The 17,935-nt window shown below is 35.6% G+C and overlaps 1 protein-coding gene across 1 annotated transcript in view; it reads left to right on the top strand.

Moving 5' to 3' along the window:
- Positions 1-17,935, top strand: part of RNF180 (ring finger protein 180) — a 184,825-nt gene that overhangs the window by 135,419 nt on the left and 31,471 nt on the right. Inside the window, 2 exon segments of the mRNA XM_055332093.1 lie at positions 2,543-2,768; positions 10,403-10,528. Coding sequence (XP_055188068.1) covers positions 2,543-2,768; positions 10,403-10,528 — 352 coding nt within the window.

Below are 17,935 nucleotides of genomic sequence, written 5' to 3'. Positions count from 1 at the left end.
TTGTTTTGTTTTGTTTTTGTCCTCTATCTTTTAACAGCACTTGCCTGGGAGGTGGTTTCAGAAGTCCTGCTGCCCTGGCCCTCAGTGTTCCTGTGGATGACTTTAGTTTGTCTGTGTTCCTTAAAGGAACTGCAGATGTGTTGTGATCCTTATACAATGAGAGACACATTAACCCACACTGTCCTGTGCTTGAAGTGTTCAATTTGCTTTTTAAGTAACCACATCATATACTGAATTTCATTAAGTCAGTTAAAATCCCGAGCTCTTTTTACATAAATTGCTTTTAGCTAAGGTTTATTCATCTTCTACATGTCCAGCCTGTTTTGGAGTCTTCAATTCGGAATTTATAGGTATCTCTGTTAAATTCAAACTTGATTTCTGCCCAGCCACCTATTGAGACTGTTATTTTTTTCATCTTGACTCCGCCAACTGGGTTAGCGTAATTTACAATTTTCTATTATTTGCTAATGGCATACCTTGTTTCAGAAAAGATTTTGGCTCTTAACTAGACAGCTCTCTTTTCTATCCATTCCCCCTACATTTCTGATAAACATTTCTGGAGTTTGCATCTATGACAATTGAAATATTGAGGAGAAGAGGATGAGTTCATAGACACACCTATTAAAAACCTCTTTCTAGGTTGGCATTGTTCCATTAATGAGTAATTAATCTTTAAAACATAATTGTCCAACTAATGAGAATTTAAATAAAAACTTAAAAAAAAATGTAACTATCCAGGGACGCCTGGGTGGCTCAGCGGTTGAGCATCTGTCTTGGGCTCCGGGTGTGATCCGGGATGGAGTCTCGCATCGGGCTCCCTGCAGGGGGCCTGGCTCTCCCTCTGCCTGTGTCTCTGCCTCTTTGTCTCTCATAAATAAATAAATAAAATCTTTAAAAAAATTAACTATCCATCCAACAGCAAATTTACTATTATGCAACCCTGCATCTCTGCAATTTGGAGAAAAACTCAGTAGAATTCTATCCTTGAGGTAATTTGCTGTCTTCTTGTATAACAGTATTAATTAGCAGATATGTGCAGTTTTCTGGATTAATAAAAACTCTTAAGCCTTTTAACTCCTTAAAACATAGTGAACCCTACAGGTCTTTGTATATGTTATTTCTATTGTGAGGATTGCTTCACTTAGCTTAAATAATAGATGAATAGTTGCAACCTCACTTTCTATTTCCAAACTTAAGTTTATTTTCAAAATATTGTGTTTTTCAATAACAAAGATTTTATTTCTTTGTATATTTTACTGAAGTCTAGTTACTTTTGTGGTATACATAGAGGCTAAGTACTTCATAGAAATAAAATACTGCACAAATATTTAGGTCACAATTTGAAATGCTTTAAGAGGTTCTACAAATTATGGTTTTTTTATGCCATGGGTTTCTTCAAGGTTAATTAGTTCAAATCTCAAGGCACAGTCCTGAGAGTCTAAAGCAAGCAGAATAAGCTAGCATCATGGAATAAAATTTAAGTCAGTCAGCATCTAGGTCCATAGATGTTTTTATGTGTGATGCCCAGTTCAGTGCTAGTTATTTACCTATACTTTTTGTTTTGTAAATATCTTATAAGTCTAAGAATATTTATATATCAATAATGTGCAAAAATTATGGATTTTGTTTCCTTTCCTGCAGATTTTCTTTATTATTGTTCAGATCCTAGCCACAAGCTTTCTGTTGGTGAGAGACATTTATTTCATATCCTCTCTGTATTGAACTTTGTTTATGTTACTTGAAATTTCATGGAATGCTCGTTATCTAGTTGATTACCTCATGTCATCCTCACATCATCCTCACAGATAGGGAAATTGTTAGACTAAGTCAAAGAATTTGGTTACCAGACCTCATACTGCTAATGTTTGAACTACCTCTTTCCTTCCTTCCTCTTTTTTACCTTATCTTTTTGGGAGATGGGAAGGGACTCATCCTATTTTCCAACTACAAGCCTGATCCCAGAATTACCACAATTCCCTTTGCCTTGTCTACTTCCTGACATATGTTAGGCTTTGGCCATTTCTGGGCCTTTAGGTCCACAAAGGGACAAAGTATAGAGAATTCATGCATGGTATGAGGATTAACAATGATATCCTGTTGCCTTTACTTTTCATCATATACACATGCCCATAGAAAGCTCTATAACCTCATGACAATCACTTTATTGCTTTGGTGAGAATGGGAAGTGGGATAGATGGGGAATCTATAATCCTGGGACTAGCATATGTGACACTTACTTAACTAGTACTGGTTAAATAGATACTGGTATATTTCAGTACGTTTGGGTAAGGTTTAGCATTTAGCATTATATAAAAATATTAAAAAGAATAATTAAGACTTTTGGATTTTTCATGTATGTTTTGAGTTTCTTCTCATGTTGCAAGATAGCCTTTCTGTCACTTAGAATATGTCACCAAAATAGATATTATATGCTTCTCATAAATATTTGTATTCATTTTAACAAAATATAAAGGCAGTCCTTTTCCTCAAGGAAACCAATCTCATACTGAACTAGGAAAAATTATTTTTGCTTGTTTTGCAGACCTTGAATAATGAGATGAGTACAGATGATGACAATGAATATGCAGAAGAAAAGGAAAGTTACATCTGTGCAGTGTGTCTGGATGTTTATTTCAACCCATACATGTGTTACCCTTGCCACCACATCTTCTGTGAGCCCTGCTTACGGACTCTTGCCAAAGACAATCCTGCAAGCACTCCCTGCCCATTGTGTCGGACAATTATTTCCAGAGTCTTTTTCCAGACAGGTAACTCTTCTCTTTCATTAACAGAATTTCCTGATTTTTCTGACTCCTGTTTTGTTCCAGTTCTAAAGGTACTTTATAAATTATTATGAGAAATTATAAATTATTTTGAGAACGTTATTGCAAACCATACAGGATAATTTATTACTCTCCACGTTATAAAACAGTGCTTCCTCAATTCATAGAACTATGTGAAAATCATAGAATCCTCGATGAAGAGAGATTCTCATGTCTAATTCCTACTTTATGATGAGATCTTTTCTAAGACATTCTAAGGGTTTTAGACATCTCCAATATCAAGGACATTCCATTAAAATTTGAAGCAGCCCTGTTGATGATTCATTCCTCATAGCTGCCTTTTACTGCTGCTCATTCTTTGGCCCTTGCTATTTCCTCTGGAGTCTTAGAGAGTAAATCTGTAAATAGCTGAGGAAAACTTGTCTTTCCTCCACACTCCACATCTTCTCAACATCCTTATGGTTCTTGAAGTCTTCCTGAATGAAAAGTAAAACTAGAGCAAGGATTTGTTTACCTAAGTATTAGTAAAAATGGAACATAACATACTATCTAAAACATACTAATGGAGAGAGGAAAAACTAATGAATTGCTAAGAAAAAGTGAATAATAATAGAAGTAAGCAGAGCCAATACTTACTGAGTGCACAACTATGTGCCAAAATTAGGGGGAAATATGCTATTTCCACATTCTACAGATGAATGTGAATGGGCAGGATACATAAACCATATGACTGTACATAGGAACTATAATTAGATGAAGTATTTGGTTTTAAATATTCTGACACCTAAGAAAAAATAAAAGTACACAATTATATGATTCTCATGATTCAGTAAAAGAAACACCCCACTTCCTAAGAATAAGCAACCATTTTTCTGGCAGTTGAAATGGAATTTTTTATGTGATTTCTCTTCTAGGGCATATTGAAAAACGGAGTAGTCAGTGTCCTCAAAAACATCCTCAGAGCAAATGCAGTATCAGGTTTCCTGACACTGTGTCTTCTGGTATACTCTGATAAAAGCTGAGGAAATACCAGAGTATAAATTAGGGAAAGTGACATTGCTAGTAGCCAAAACATTATGGTCTAGTTTTCTTACAGAAATAACTTTTTAAATTATACACGTAATCCAATTTCATTAGAGAAAAATCAGAACATCCAGATAAAACTATAAACTCAAGATCGTCTATAGTCCTAACATTTAAAGACCACCTTGAATGAGTATCCTTCCAGAATATTTTATATATGTGTACTTAATTATCTTTCTTACAGAAAAAGAAATGTAATTATATTATACATAAGGTTTTTAACCTGCTTAGTTTTACTTAAAAAATTTTGTGATTATATCATGATCTACTTAAGCTATCTACTATATGGAACAGTTAGTTTAGTTATTTGTTATTATTTGCTGATATATGGAAATAAATAATCGCACAATCTCTATTTCTTTGCAAGGGATTTCCAGAAGCAGAACTGGTAGTTAAAAAGTCATTGTATGTTTTACAGCTATATATATGTTGCAAAATTGTGTTCCAAAACTACTGTTAGCAGCATTATGCAAGGGCTTATTTTCTCTAAACTCTGGGCAACTTTTTTGTTTTCTTTTGTTTTCTTTTTAAATCCCTGGCCCTCACCTTTGCTGATTTTTCTTATGGTTTATTCATCTTTTTCTTGTTTATTAACAATAAGATTTTTAAAAATTAGTGTCAGCTTTTGTCACATGTGGTAAATCATTTTTCTGTTTGTCATTTGTACTTTAGTTATGTTTATTGTGTTTTATGAATGTACAGAATTTTATATTTTTATGTAGTCTTATGTAGCAACCTTGCTCTTTGTTATTTCTAATTTCAAAGCTAGGTATTAAAAGGTCATACCCACTAAAGAAGTATGTAAAGATTTTCTGTTCAGCATTTGTTGAATGAGCCATTTTTCCTATCCTAATTGAATTGCCATTCTTTAAAAAGTAATAATCACAAAAATATGTGTGTTTCTTGGAAGCTGTTCTTTTCCATTCATATTTCTATCTTGCCCTACACCATTACTTTACTCTTTTTTAAAAGACTTCATTCATTTTAGAGAGAGAGAAAGAGAGTGCATCTGCAAGTGAGGGGAGGGTCAGAGGGAGAGAGAGAGAATCTCAAGCAGACTTCACACTGAGCATGGAGCCCTTCCAGGGGCTTGATCTCAGGACCTTAGATCATGACCTAAGACAAAACCAAGAATCAGATGCTTAGCCACCCAGGCACGCTCCCGCATTACTTACTCTTTTTTTCTTAAATATTTATTTATTTATTTGAGAGAGAGAGAGAGAGAGAGAGTGTGTGTGTGTGTGTGTGTGTGTGTGTGTGTGTGTGTGCACATGCCCAGGTGCAGGGGGTGGGGCAGGAGTCTGCTGAGTGGAGCCCAGTGCTAGACTGGATCCCAGGACACTGAGATCATGACTTGGGCAGAAACCAAGAGTTGGACACTTAACCAACTAAGCCACCCAGGCACCTCCCCTATTAGTTTACTCTGAACACTATTCTATGTTGTATGTTTAATAATTCAAAAGTAACTTAAAAGTATAAATTATGTGGGGCTAGTTCATATTTTTAATTGACATTGATATAATATTGAGTGATTGTTATTATGGCATATCACCACTCAATAAAGTTCTGAAATTTCCTTCTTAATATCTCTCCACAATTCCTACTAGCTTTCTGCCTGTGTATTTTTGTTGTTGCTATTGTAAATGAGATTTTTTTTCCTTTTCTGTTTTCATATGCTTTTGGTAGTACTTTGGCGAAGTTAGTTTACAGTCTTAGAGTATTCCCTTAATCTTACTGAACCCTGATAGTTATTATTAAGTGAATGAATCATCTCAGTCACTGTTCTGATTGTGGACAAACCAGGGGATAGTTACTATCAAAGATCAGAGTGGGAAAGCTATCATTTCCTAAAGGTACTGAAGATATTTGGCCAATGAATAAGGGGTTAGTTGTGACCATTCTGTTATAGTATCTCAATGGATAGAGATAATGAGATTCCCCCAGATTTATTCCATAGAGTATACTTCATCAAAATGATTTTAGCCTGAGTATTATTCAGCTCCCCCAACATAGACCAAGTGGCTTCTGGGTAGCAGACCCCCCCCACCTTGACTCCTTGTTAACCTATCCCCTTTGCCAGTGATTGGTTCACAATTCAGCATGTGGTCCAGTTCTGACCAATGAGATGAAAAGAAAGTTTGTCTTTACTACTCTTAAGAGATGAGATGGAGAAGAAGCCCTCTCTCTCCCATTGGACATAAACAAGAAAGTGTCTAACAGGCGTAGCTATTGACAACCGTCTTATGAGTAAGTGGGGAACCAGCTTAGTATGAAGCCTTTATTTTGGATGGCAGAACTGAGGAAGGAAAGAATGTAGGGTCTTAATGGCATTGTTTAACTGCTAAGTCAGCCAGCTTTGAAGCCCACCCTATGGATTTCTAGTTCCATTAAATATTAATTTTATGAATTAACTAATAGAATTTGAGTAAATTTTCTGTTAATTTCAACCAAGAGTATCCTAACCAATAAAAGCATATGAATAAAGGTAGTCAACAAAGAAACTAAAAATGATAGTATGATTCACAAAATCTTGAGAGGTTAAAAGGAAAGAAGATAGTATGAAAAGACCTAAATCCTCTTAGATGGAAGTCAATATTATTTAAAGATAATAAATAGTAAAGAGGTTTCTGGAAGGGTGGTATGAGAGGCTCAATCCTCACCCGAGCAAAACCACCATTTAACTGATGAAAATGATGTTTTTAAATTAAGGCCTCTGGAAGTGGTTCTCTAAGGATACAGAAAATAGAGAAGCACTTAGTTTTTTAATCTAATATATACCACTATTCTCAGGAAGAACACCAAGACCCTGTAGCATTTGGATACCCACACACAAAGAAATGTTACTTTGGAACCTTACCTTACACTATTTACACACACACACATGCACACACACTAATTAAAATGAAACAAAAACCTAAATGTAAGAGCTAAAGATATAAAACTCTTAGATGAAAACATAGGTGAAAAATTTTTGAAATTGGATTAGGCAATAATTTCTTAAATGTGACACCTAAATCACACAAACAACCAAGGGAAAAAACAGACAAATCAAACTTTATCAAAGTTGAAAACTTGTGTGCTTCAAAGGATATTATCAACAAAGTGAAAAGATAATCACAGAGTGAAATAAAATATTTATAAAATACATATGTGACAAGGACTTAGTATCTAGAATATAGAAGGAATTCTTACAACTCAACAATAAAAAGAAAACCCAGTTTCAAAATGGGCAAAGAGTTTGAATAGACGCTTTTCCAGAGAAGATGAAAAATGGCCAATACACATATTTAAAAATGCTCAACATCATTAGTTATTAGTTCCAAATCAAAACTCTGATATCACTTCACAGTCACTAGGATGGCTACAATCACAAAGACAGTAACAGATATTGACAAGGATACGGAGAAATTGGAACTCGTGTGTTTTTTGTTAAAATGTAAAATGGTGAAGTCACTTTGGGAAAAAGAAGGATAAGTTTGGACAAGGCAGACCCTAAGCTTCCTGTGAGATTGGGAAAAGTTCTAGTGTGTCCTAAATTAATTAGAGTGCTTTTATCTTTGAATATGGGAAGGACACCAGTGTAGGCAGGTCTGAGGAATAAGACGTCTGAATAGGTGAGACCCTTCCCATTCATTGACTGACAACCTCACCACATCCTTTCAGACCCAGAGTCCCCACATCAGCAGCACCCCAATGCTAGGTCTATTCAGTGAGGTGCTGTATGCTTCATAACAGTATCTACAGGCCACCTCAAATCAGCAGGCCAAGGACAGGCAAAGGCTGTGGTTTACAGGCATTAGGTGGAGTGGGAGTCATCCAGGTGACAGAGGAGGAATACCCCAGGCAAAGATATCATGGTTTTATTGTGAGGGAAGGTATCATATTTTCTTGAATTGCCTTTCTGACTGAAGCCTTCAAACCAAGCCAGGCACTTTCCCCACTGTGGATTGACTGGAAGATCCTCCTGTAGGCAATCCTACTACAGACCTCTATCCGTTGTTCAGGGATCCTAACCCATGGTTATATCATCAGTGGGAGTGTCTGAGGTATTGCAAAGGGAGCCACAGGATCAGTATAACCTATTCCCCAACTGTGAAATCACTCAGCGCCATCCCTCGTCCCCATTCACATGCACCAAACCTCAGCTGGAAGGACTCCTGCTCTTGTTCCACTATTTTCACCCATCAAACTCCGACTCTCTTTTGATGCCCCTGCCGCCATATGCACTACTCTTGTGTCTTTACTTAGCAGAAGTAGGTGCTGATGAGCAGATAAACTGGTGAACTCCATTGGGGAAAAAAAAATTAAATTCTACCTTGTGTATAGAAGTCCCTAACTAAATAAGGAAATGACATTTAAGCTAATCTAGGACTTTAAGCGTGGAAAAGACCTATGATTTTTCACCAGGATATTTTGGCTGTCTCAATAATTGGAGGATGATCCTGGCATCTAGTCAGTGGGGGCAGTGATGACAGATATCCTAGAGTGTTTGGGCCAGTCCTACACAGTGAAGAATTATTCTGTGTTCTGTCTGACATTCTCATGTCCTGCTGGGCTTTATCCAGGACATGCAGCTCATCCAAAAGAATATCACACTTCTCTTTTTATCTACTGTGACAGTCTATTATGGTCTTGGTCTATTATCCCTATTTCCATTAAGAGCATTTCACACTTCCTCTTATTCTCCACCAGTAAGTCTGGTCTGTTCACTCTTAGGCTAATAGTGGTTTTGTTCTTGTGTCCATCCATGCCTCCACTCTTATTTTTTTTGTTTGTTTGTTTGCCTTGTACAGAATAGTCATTGAGCCAGAAATCCAAACTCGTTCTTTTTGTCAGTAAGAGTATCTGACTATGCCATGATGTTTTCTGGTGCAGTCATCCTTAGGCTTTAAAATGTGGAAATAAAATTTTTATTATAAAAAAGAAATATCAAAGTAAGCATATTTAGAGCAGCTTTTCTCATACTCAGTGAAAATCCACAAACTGTCTTAAAATCTTTAGGGCTTCATAAGCAATGCTTACTTAGCATCTGTGTAAGAGGGGCAAGAAAGTGCCATTTGCAAGGGACCTTAACTCTCCTGGTGAAACTCCTTTTGTGCCCATGTGAAGCACCCATGTGGTACCATTTTTACAATTTTTACTGTATCCATGTACCACCTGAATTATTTTGTTCTTAAGAATTTTCTTTGTATCAAGACTTGTTTCCTTACTTACATTAGCCTCATCCTTAGCGATCTATTTGTGAATTTGTTTGATCTAGTTTATACATTTCATCTAATACACATTAAATAGATAACTTTGTCATGTTTAAACACTTTTATGCAATCTCACCCAAAATCATTTCACATATTGTTAGTGCTTTGCAAACCAAGTCTTGAAAACCACTGACTTTCACTTAAGGAGGTTAGTCTCCAGAAAAAAACTGAAAACAGAAACACTTAAACAGTCCCTAGGGATTGGAAGTGGAGACAGAAATAAGAAGTGGAACAGATCATTATTGTTTCGTTTTGTTTTGTTTTTGCCCTGTTGAATTTTTTAAACCACATATATGTGTGACTTTGACAGTTTTTAAAAATTATAAACCAGACTATAGTACTGACTGTGCTGTAGTGGGCAGGGAAGATGAAACCTGATTTCTTTTCACACAGAACACAGAATTATGGTTTCTTGAAACCAGGAATGGATGCTGTGATAACCTTTTGAGGATCCAGCAATATACCCCTGTCAGAAGCCTTCCTCTTAATCTTAAAATGTGACTTTACATACAAAATAATAATGGTATGCATCATCACAATATAAAGTACTTAACGTTTTGTCTTTACCATAGTATAAAACCTCAGTAAATGTGATGGTTAAACTGGGCTTAATTTACTGAATCTCCTCCTAACTTTATTATTCTTCTAGCAGAGAGTGAACTATTTACTCTTGGCTGATGAAACAGTTACTAAAATGATTTGTTCAGTGCTCCAAAGTCATTAAAGAACCTCAGTAAATACAAAGCGAACACCACTGCTTGAGGTGAAATCTTGGGTAAAGGCTTTAACCTGTGAAAGTCTTATAATACTAGCAGATTTCTCCTGGGCTTGAAGGGTTAAAAAAAAAAAGAAGGAAAAAGTGCAAAAAAGTTTTTCCTTTTCATCATCGCTCCTGAACCATGATTGCACTCAAGTTGTTCTGTCGCTATACCTAGAACACATTTTTCCCATCTTTGTCTACCTGTTTGTTTCCATCTTTTCATCTCTAGTCTTCTTGAGGACAGGGACTGTGTCTCATTCTTGGCTGTATCTGATATAGCAAATGATGTAGGAACAAACCAGGAGATATATATTCTATGTGTAGGTACATCAAAGTTCCCATCAAATGTGAATTTGGGGGAAATTATGTTTGCTTGAGTTAAAATTACAAAGTTGACTCCACTTTTGTCTTCTCACTTAAAGAGGTCTGAATTTATTATCGAAATACTGCAATAGTAATTTTTCATAGTTTTGCCCTTTTACTCAAATTAACATTTAAATCTCCTGTTTTCTTTACTCTAGAACTGAACAATGCCACAAAAACATTCTTTCCTAAAGAATATTTGAAAATAAAACAAAGCTTTCAGAAATCCAGCTCTGCAAAATGGCCCCTACCAAGCTGCAGAAAAGCATTCCATCTTTTTGGAGGTAAGGAAACTAATGCAAAAAAAGTCTGGTAACTTTGTCCAGGGTCTCTTTTTTTAACTAAAATGTTTGTAGAAACATAATTCTGCATCAGTGAGTTTTCAGTGAAGATTTTGCTGAGTATCTTCTTGCTAAAAGCTTCCATATGTATATGAAGAAAATAGAAAGTATAGAATAAGAACAAAATTTGAGAGAAACACATGATTAAATTTACTTTGCCTTGCGATCAATAATGTTTAATATGTAGATAATGAAATTCATCTCAAAAGTGACAGATTTGACAAAAGCACTAGTGTTCTTTATAAAGATTCTGAATACTTCATTATTACAGGTAAGTTTATCTAGTTTTAATATTTTATAGTTGTCCCACAAGTTTAAGACAAGTAGAAAATAGCAGAGCCTAGGTGTACAGAGTGTCTTAGAGGTACTGGAATAGGAATCCTATTTCTGAGTTCAGGTCTGACTAGCTGAATGACCTCAGAGGTGTCATAGGAACCGATTGTTCTGTTTATGTTCTCTCATATATAAAGTATGTATATATGTGCAGCCTAATTAATATAGTTGCAAGGATCAAATGAACAAATGTGAAAGCACATCCTAAATATAACTAATTGTACTATACAGATATAGGGAATTATCAAAATAAGGACAAAGCAATCTCTAATACCTTTTTTCACTTTTGAGAATTTGTTACTGTAAAAAGATAGTCATACAATATGGACATAATATATAATTTCTCTTTTATAAAAATCATGGCCAGAACATGAACTACTGTGCAGTTTTAGCATTTACCACTTGTGATATTATGGAGTCTGGAAAGCTTCAGATATGGGGAACTCTGATCTTCAGGAAGCCAGGATGGGGGGAGGCTTCTACATAAGACCTAAAAAAAAATCAGTACTGCAATGACATAAACCAAAAAGAGACAGAAATGGAGACTATGTGGTTGAGGCAAAAAAATAAGATGATTTATGAAACCCATGAGGTATGAAGAAAGTATTTCAAGGACAAATATAACTTTATACAGTAGTTTGAATAAAGAAAATAGTTTAAAGACATTTTATAAATGTGTATTATTTTATGAAATAGTAATTAACTATAGAAACTCATCCACGGATTTGGTATAGATACATTTAAACAGAATATGAAAGGAAATGCAAGAAAATCAGGCTTACTCGAAAGATTTTGTAACAAAAAAGAGAAAATTTATAAAAAGAATTATATGCTTTAAAAGATTCCATTGTTTCCTTCTACTGTACACCCAGATTTTAAAAAGAATGATGCAGCTTTCTGATAACCTCACAATTTCTTTCACCTTTTTGTATCCCGAGATACTAAAGCTGTGATTTAGACACTTGCTTCTTTGTGATTTCATATTTGTCCACCCCAAATGATTCCACGGAACTTAAGTTGTTATAAGTTTTACGGAGGAGGTTCAAAGTAGCTTTATTACACAGCCTAACTTAAGAAATACATTACTTTCAAAAAAAAAACAGAAAGAAAGAAATATATTACTGTCAAGAGTGCTGAGCTAAACAAAAGCTGAGCCTCAGAATTGAAAGAGTTAAGCCTTTGATCGCTTGGTGCAGTGCTATAAACAGAAGTCTAAAACTGGAGGAAATGCTGATGCCCCTCAATCCCATTGCATTTTCCCTTTAGGAACAGTGCACTAGTCCAGGGTTAGGGGATCAGCGCAGATGTGGGTGTCATTTCACTGTTGAGGGATCCCCAAACAAAAGGCACTGGCAGTTTTATGAGCCCCAAGGGTCAGGGCAGGGTGGGAGCATGGAGAGGAAAGGTGGGCAGGATGACAAACACCTATGAGCAGAATAGCCCTGAGTACTAATTACAAATTCAGAGTGGGTGGAAAAGGTTCCTTGTTCTGCCTCTTTAAAGAGGCCACAGTAAAAAGGCACCTGAAGAAGTCCTTTGACCAAGGCTTCAGATAAAGAACCTAGGAATGCAGGTGCTAGGCCTGGGTATGTAATATGTGAAGGAGCATCACAGGCCAGGGAGACCTCAGGGTAGTTTGCTCTTTGAGGTCAGCCAGATAAAGCATCTGTGACTGCCTAAGGTCAGGCCTGAAAAACCCTACATGGGATTTTAGTCATTAACCAGACTTCTCATGTATCGGTATTCCTGAATCACCTTCTGTCCTTCTTTGTTCCCATCCTGTTGCCCTGAATTTTGCATTATCATCTCTCTGTACAAGTATACAAGTATATAAGTATATTTAATCAGTATTATTTATCTTGCTTGTTCTTGAATTTCTGTAGTGCTAACAGGATATATATTCCTCTGCATTTGCTTGGTCGCTCAGCATTATGTTTCTTGGATCCATCCATTTCAGTAAGCATGGGCAATATTCATTTATTTTTACTGCTATACTATAGTACATTATATGACTATGGCACAGTTAATCCATTCTCCTGTTGATGAATAATAGAGTTATTCCGTTTTTTGTTAATACAAACAGTGCTCCTATCAACATTCTTTTCATGTTTAAAATTCCTCTAGAATTGGGGATCCCTGGGTGGCTCAGTGGTTTAGCACCTGCCTTTGGCCCAGGGTGTGATCCTGGAGTCCTGGGATCAAGTCCTGCGTCGGGCTCCCTGCATGGAGCCTGCTTCTCTCTCTGCCTGTGTCTCTGCCTCTCTCTCTCTCTATCATAGATAAGTAAATAAATCTTAAAAAAATTTTTTTAAATAAATAAATAAATAAATAAGATAAAATTCCTCTAGAATAAATGCCAATAGAAAACTACTAGGTCATAAGAAAGGTACGTTTTTAACTTTATTACCTAAACCAAACCAGTTTCCTGAACATATTGATTTATCATCACCTTTGTCTGTCACATTTGATATTTTCAGGCCTTTAGATTTTTCCAGTCTGATAGGTATAACATGGTATCTCATTGAGTTTTTAATTTCAATCTCCTAATCACTAATGGGGAATAAACACAGCTTTATATGCATATTGACAATTGAGTTTCTTCATCTGTGAAATCCCTATATAAATTTGTTCATTTTCCTGTTGATTATATTTTTCTTATTAATCTTTGAGAGTTTTAAAATATTTTCTGGTGACTTCTTTTTCTCTTAGTTGTATAAATAGTAGCTACCATCTCCCAGTTGTGGTTTGTTTTTTGTCTTTACGGTATCTTTTAATAAATCATGGCTTTGCATTTGTTTCACCATCTTTCTGGTCTGTATTACCTGCCTTATGAAATTCTTCTCTTTCCCCAATATCAAAAAGATATCCTCCTGGTATTTTTCAAATAGTTTAAAGATATTTGGAATAGACTTGTGTTGTTGTTTTTTGAATTTTGTGAGGGTTTTATTGTTTGTTTTGCTATATTGTAGGTAGGGATCCAATTACCTTGGGATTTCTTCCCATTTAATCTTTTTCACTCATGATTTATTGAAAATAATTCATCATTTCCCCACTGATGTACACAAGTCTGTCATAATTTATATTTCCATGTATGTGAGCCTGTTTCTGAGGTCCTTATTTGTTTCTCTTGTCCTAATTCTTTGCCAAAACCATACTTTTTTAAATTAAGTATAGGTGAACTACAATGTTCTATTAGTTTCAGGTGTACAACATATTGATTTGACAGTTCCGCTCTAACCAAGAGGATTCTTGGTTGTATATTTTTTTTCCTTCAGCACTTTGAATATATCATGCTACTCCCTTCTGGCTTGCAAAGTCTCTGCTAAAAAGTAGCTTTATGGGGTTTCCATTGTATGTAACTATTTTCTCTTACTGCTCTTTTTTTTTTTTTAAGATATATTTGTGAGAGTGCATCCACATGATGGGGGGAGGGGCAGAGGAGAGAATTCAAGCACACCCCTTACTGAGAATAGAGCCTAATGGGAGGTGTGATCTCATGACCCATGAGATCATGATCTAAGCAGAAACCAAGAGTTGAATGCTAAACTAACTGGGCCACCCAGGCACACTTCTCATAATGGTTTTAAAATTCTCTTTATCATTACTTTCTGTCATTTTTACTGTTAATGTGTCTTGGTGTAGTTATGAGCTCATCTTGTTAGGGACTCCCTGTACTCTCTAGACCAGGATATCAGAGAAATTTTCAGCTATTTTTTTTCTTTAGATAAGTTTTATAACCCCATTTCTCTCTCTCTTCTCCCTTCGGGATCCCTATAATGTAGATGTTATTACTCTTAATAATGTCACAGAGTTTCCTTAACCCGTTCTCACTTTTTTTTTATTAATCTTTTTTCTTTCTGCTTTTCAACCTCATTGCTTTCTTAGTATCAGTGAATAAAGCTCATATAAACTTTTACAGAATTCATTCAGCCATGTCTACTAGAATAGACCTATTCCCTTTATCCTATTAAGTGGTATATTGGAAATATTGATGAGTCAAGCAGAATTTTTTTTTCTTTTCAAATTCTTATTTAAATTCTAGGTAGTTAATATATATTATAATACTGATTTCAGGAGTAGAATTTAGTGATTCATCACTTACATGTAATACCCAGTGCTCATCATAACAGGCACCCCCCTTAATACCCATCACCCACTTAGCCTATCTCCCACCTCCCTCCCTCCATCAACCCTCAGTTAGTTCTCTGTCATTAAAAGTCTCTTGTGGTTTGCTTCCCTCCCTCTGTGTTTTCCTTCCCATATGTTCAGATGTTTTGTTTCTTAAATTCCACAAATCATATGGTATTTATCTTTCTCTAAGTGACTTATTTCACTTAGCATAATACCCTCTTGCTCCATTCATGTCATTGCAAATGGCAAATTTTCATTCTTTGTGATGCCTGAGTAATATTCCATTTTGTATATACATGCATACACGCACTATATCTTCCTTATCCATTTGTCAGTCAATAGATATTTAGGCTCTTTTCATAGTCTGGCTAATGTTGACAATGGTCTATTAAACATCAGGGTGCATGTACCCCTTCAAAGCTGTATTTTTGTATACCTGGGATAAGTACTTAGCAGTGCAGTTGCTGAGTTGTAGGGTAGTTTTATTTTTAACTTTTTGAGGAACCTCCATACTGTTTTCTAGAGCAGCTGCACCAGTTTGTATTCCCAAGAACAGTGCAAGAGGGTTCCTCTTTCTCTGCATCCTCACCAACATCTGTTGTTTCCTGTGTTGTTAATTTTAGCCATTCTGACAGGTGTCAGGTGGTATCTCATAGAGGTTTTGATTTGTATTTCCCTGATGATGAGTGACGTTCAGCATCTTTTCATGGACCTGTTACCCATCTGGATGTCTTTTTTGGAAAAGTATCTATTTATGTCTTCTGCCCATTTCTTAGTGGATAATTTGGGTTGTGAGGGTTGAGTTTGATAAGTTCTTTATAGATTTTGGATACTAAACCTTTATCAAAAGTTATTTGCAAATATCTTCTCTCATTCTATAGGCTGCCTTTTAGTTTTGTTGTTTCCTTTGCTCTACAGAAACTTTTCATCTTGATGAAGTCCTGATAGTTCGTTTTTGCTTTTGTTTCCCTTTCTTCTGGCAGTGTGTCTAGTAAGAAGTTGCTATGCCAAGGTTAAAGAGGTTGCTACCTGTGTTCTCCTCTGGGATTTTGATGGTTTTCTGTCTCACATTTAGGTCTTTCATCCATTTTAAATTTATTTTTGTGTATGATATAAGAAACTGTTTCTGTTTCATTCTTCTGCCTGTGGCTGTCCAGTTTTCCCATCACCATTTGTTGAAGAAACTTTTTCCCATTGGCTATTCTTTCCTGCTTTATCAGAGATTAATTGATCATATAGTTATGGGTCCATTTCTGGGTTTTCTATTCTGTTTCATTGATCTATATGTTTTTGTGCCAGTACTATACTATCTTGATAACTACAGCTTTGTAATATAGCTTGAAGTTTAGAATCATGATGTCCCCAGCTTCACTCTTCTTTTTCAGGATTACTTTGGCTATTCAGGGTCTTTGTAGTTCCATAGGGATTTTAGGATTGTTTGTTCTTGCTCTGTGAACAATACTGGTGGTATTTTGATGGGGATTGCATTACATGTCTAGTTTGCTTTGAGTAGTATAAATATTTTAACAGTATTTGTTCTTCCAACCCTCAAGCATAGACTGTTTTTCCATTTCTTTGTGTCCTCTTCAATTTCTTTCATAAGTGTTCTGTAGTTTTCAGAGTATAGATCTTCTGCCTCTTTGGTTAGGTTTATTCCCAGGTATCTTATGGTTTTTGGTACAACTGTAAATGGGATTGATTCCTTTGTTTCTTTTTCTGCTGCTTCATTATTGGTGTATAGAATTGTGACATATTTCCGTATGTTGATTTTGTATCCTGTGACTTTGCCAAATTCATGTGTTAGTTCTTGCAAATTTTTGGTGGAGTCTTTTAGGTTTTTACAGAGTATCATCTCGTCTGTAAAGAGTGAAAGTGTGACTTCTTCCTACCTAGTTTGGATGCCTTTTATTTGTTTTTACTGTCTGATTGCTGAGGCTAAGACTTCAAGTATGTTAAATAGCAATGGTGAGGGTGGACATCCCTATCTTGTCCCTGATGATTGTAAGGGGAAAAGCTCTAAGTTTTTCTCCATTGAGGAGGATATTAGTTGTGGATGTATGTGGCCTTTATAATGTCGAGGTATGTTTCCTCTATCTCTACTTTGTTGGTTTTTATGAAGAGTGGATGCTGTACTTTGTCAAATGCTTCTTCTGTATCAATTGAGAGGATATGGTTCTTACCCTTTCTTTTATTAATGTGGTATATTATGTTGAATGATTTGCAAATACTGGACCAATCCTGCAGCCCAGGAATAGGTCCCAATTGATTGTGGTGAATAATTCTTTTAATGTATCATTAGATTTGATTTGCTAGTATCATGTTGAGGATTTTTGCACCCATGTTCATCAGGGATATTGCCCTAGCATTTTCTTTTTTAGTGAAGTCTTTATCTTGTTTTGGAATCAAGGTAATGCTGGCTTTGTAGAATGAGTTTGGAAATTTTTCTTCCATTTTTTGGGGGTAGGGGGACATTTAAGAATAATAGGTATTCTTCTTTAAATGTCTAGAAGACATTTAACATCTGGAAAGACATTTCCAGTGTCCGGAAAGCCATATAGCCCTTGTTTTAAGTTTTTGGAGATTTTTGATTACTGATTCAATTTCTTTGCTGGTTATGGGTGTGTTCAAATTTTCTGTTTCTTTCTGTTTCAGCTTTGGTGTGTGTATGTTTCTAGGATTTTGGCCATTTCTTCCAGATTGCCCAATTTCTTGGCATATAATTTTTCATAATATTATCCTAGAATTATTTGTATTTCTATGGTGTTGGTTGTGATCTCTCCTCTTTTGTTTCTGATTTTATTTGCGTCCTTTCTCTTTTCTCTTTGTTAAGTCTGGCTAGGGGTTTATAAATTATATTAATTCTTTCAAGAACTAGCTCTTAGTTTC

Source organism: Nyctereutes procyonoides, unplaced genomic scaffold (genome assembly GCF_905146905.1).
Source record: "Nyctereutes procyonoides isolate TBG_1078 unplaced genomic scaffold, NYPRO_anot_genome, whole genome shotgun sequence".
NCBI classification, from domain to species: domain Eukaryota; kingdom Metazoa; phylum Chordata; class Mammalia; order Carnivora; family Canidae; genus Nyctereutes; species Nyctereutes procyonoides.
Note: the sequence above shows the minus strand (reverse complement) of the source record. Positions and strands in the feature narration are given on the sequence as shown.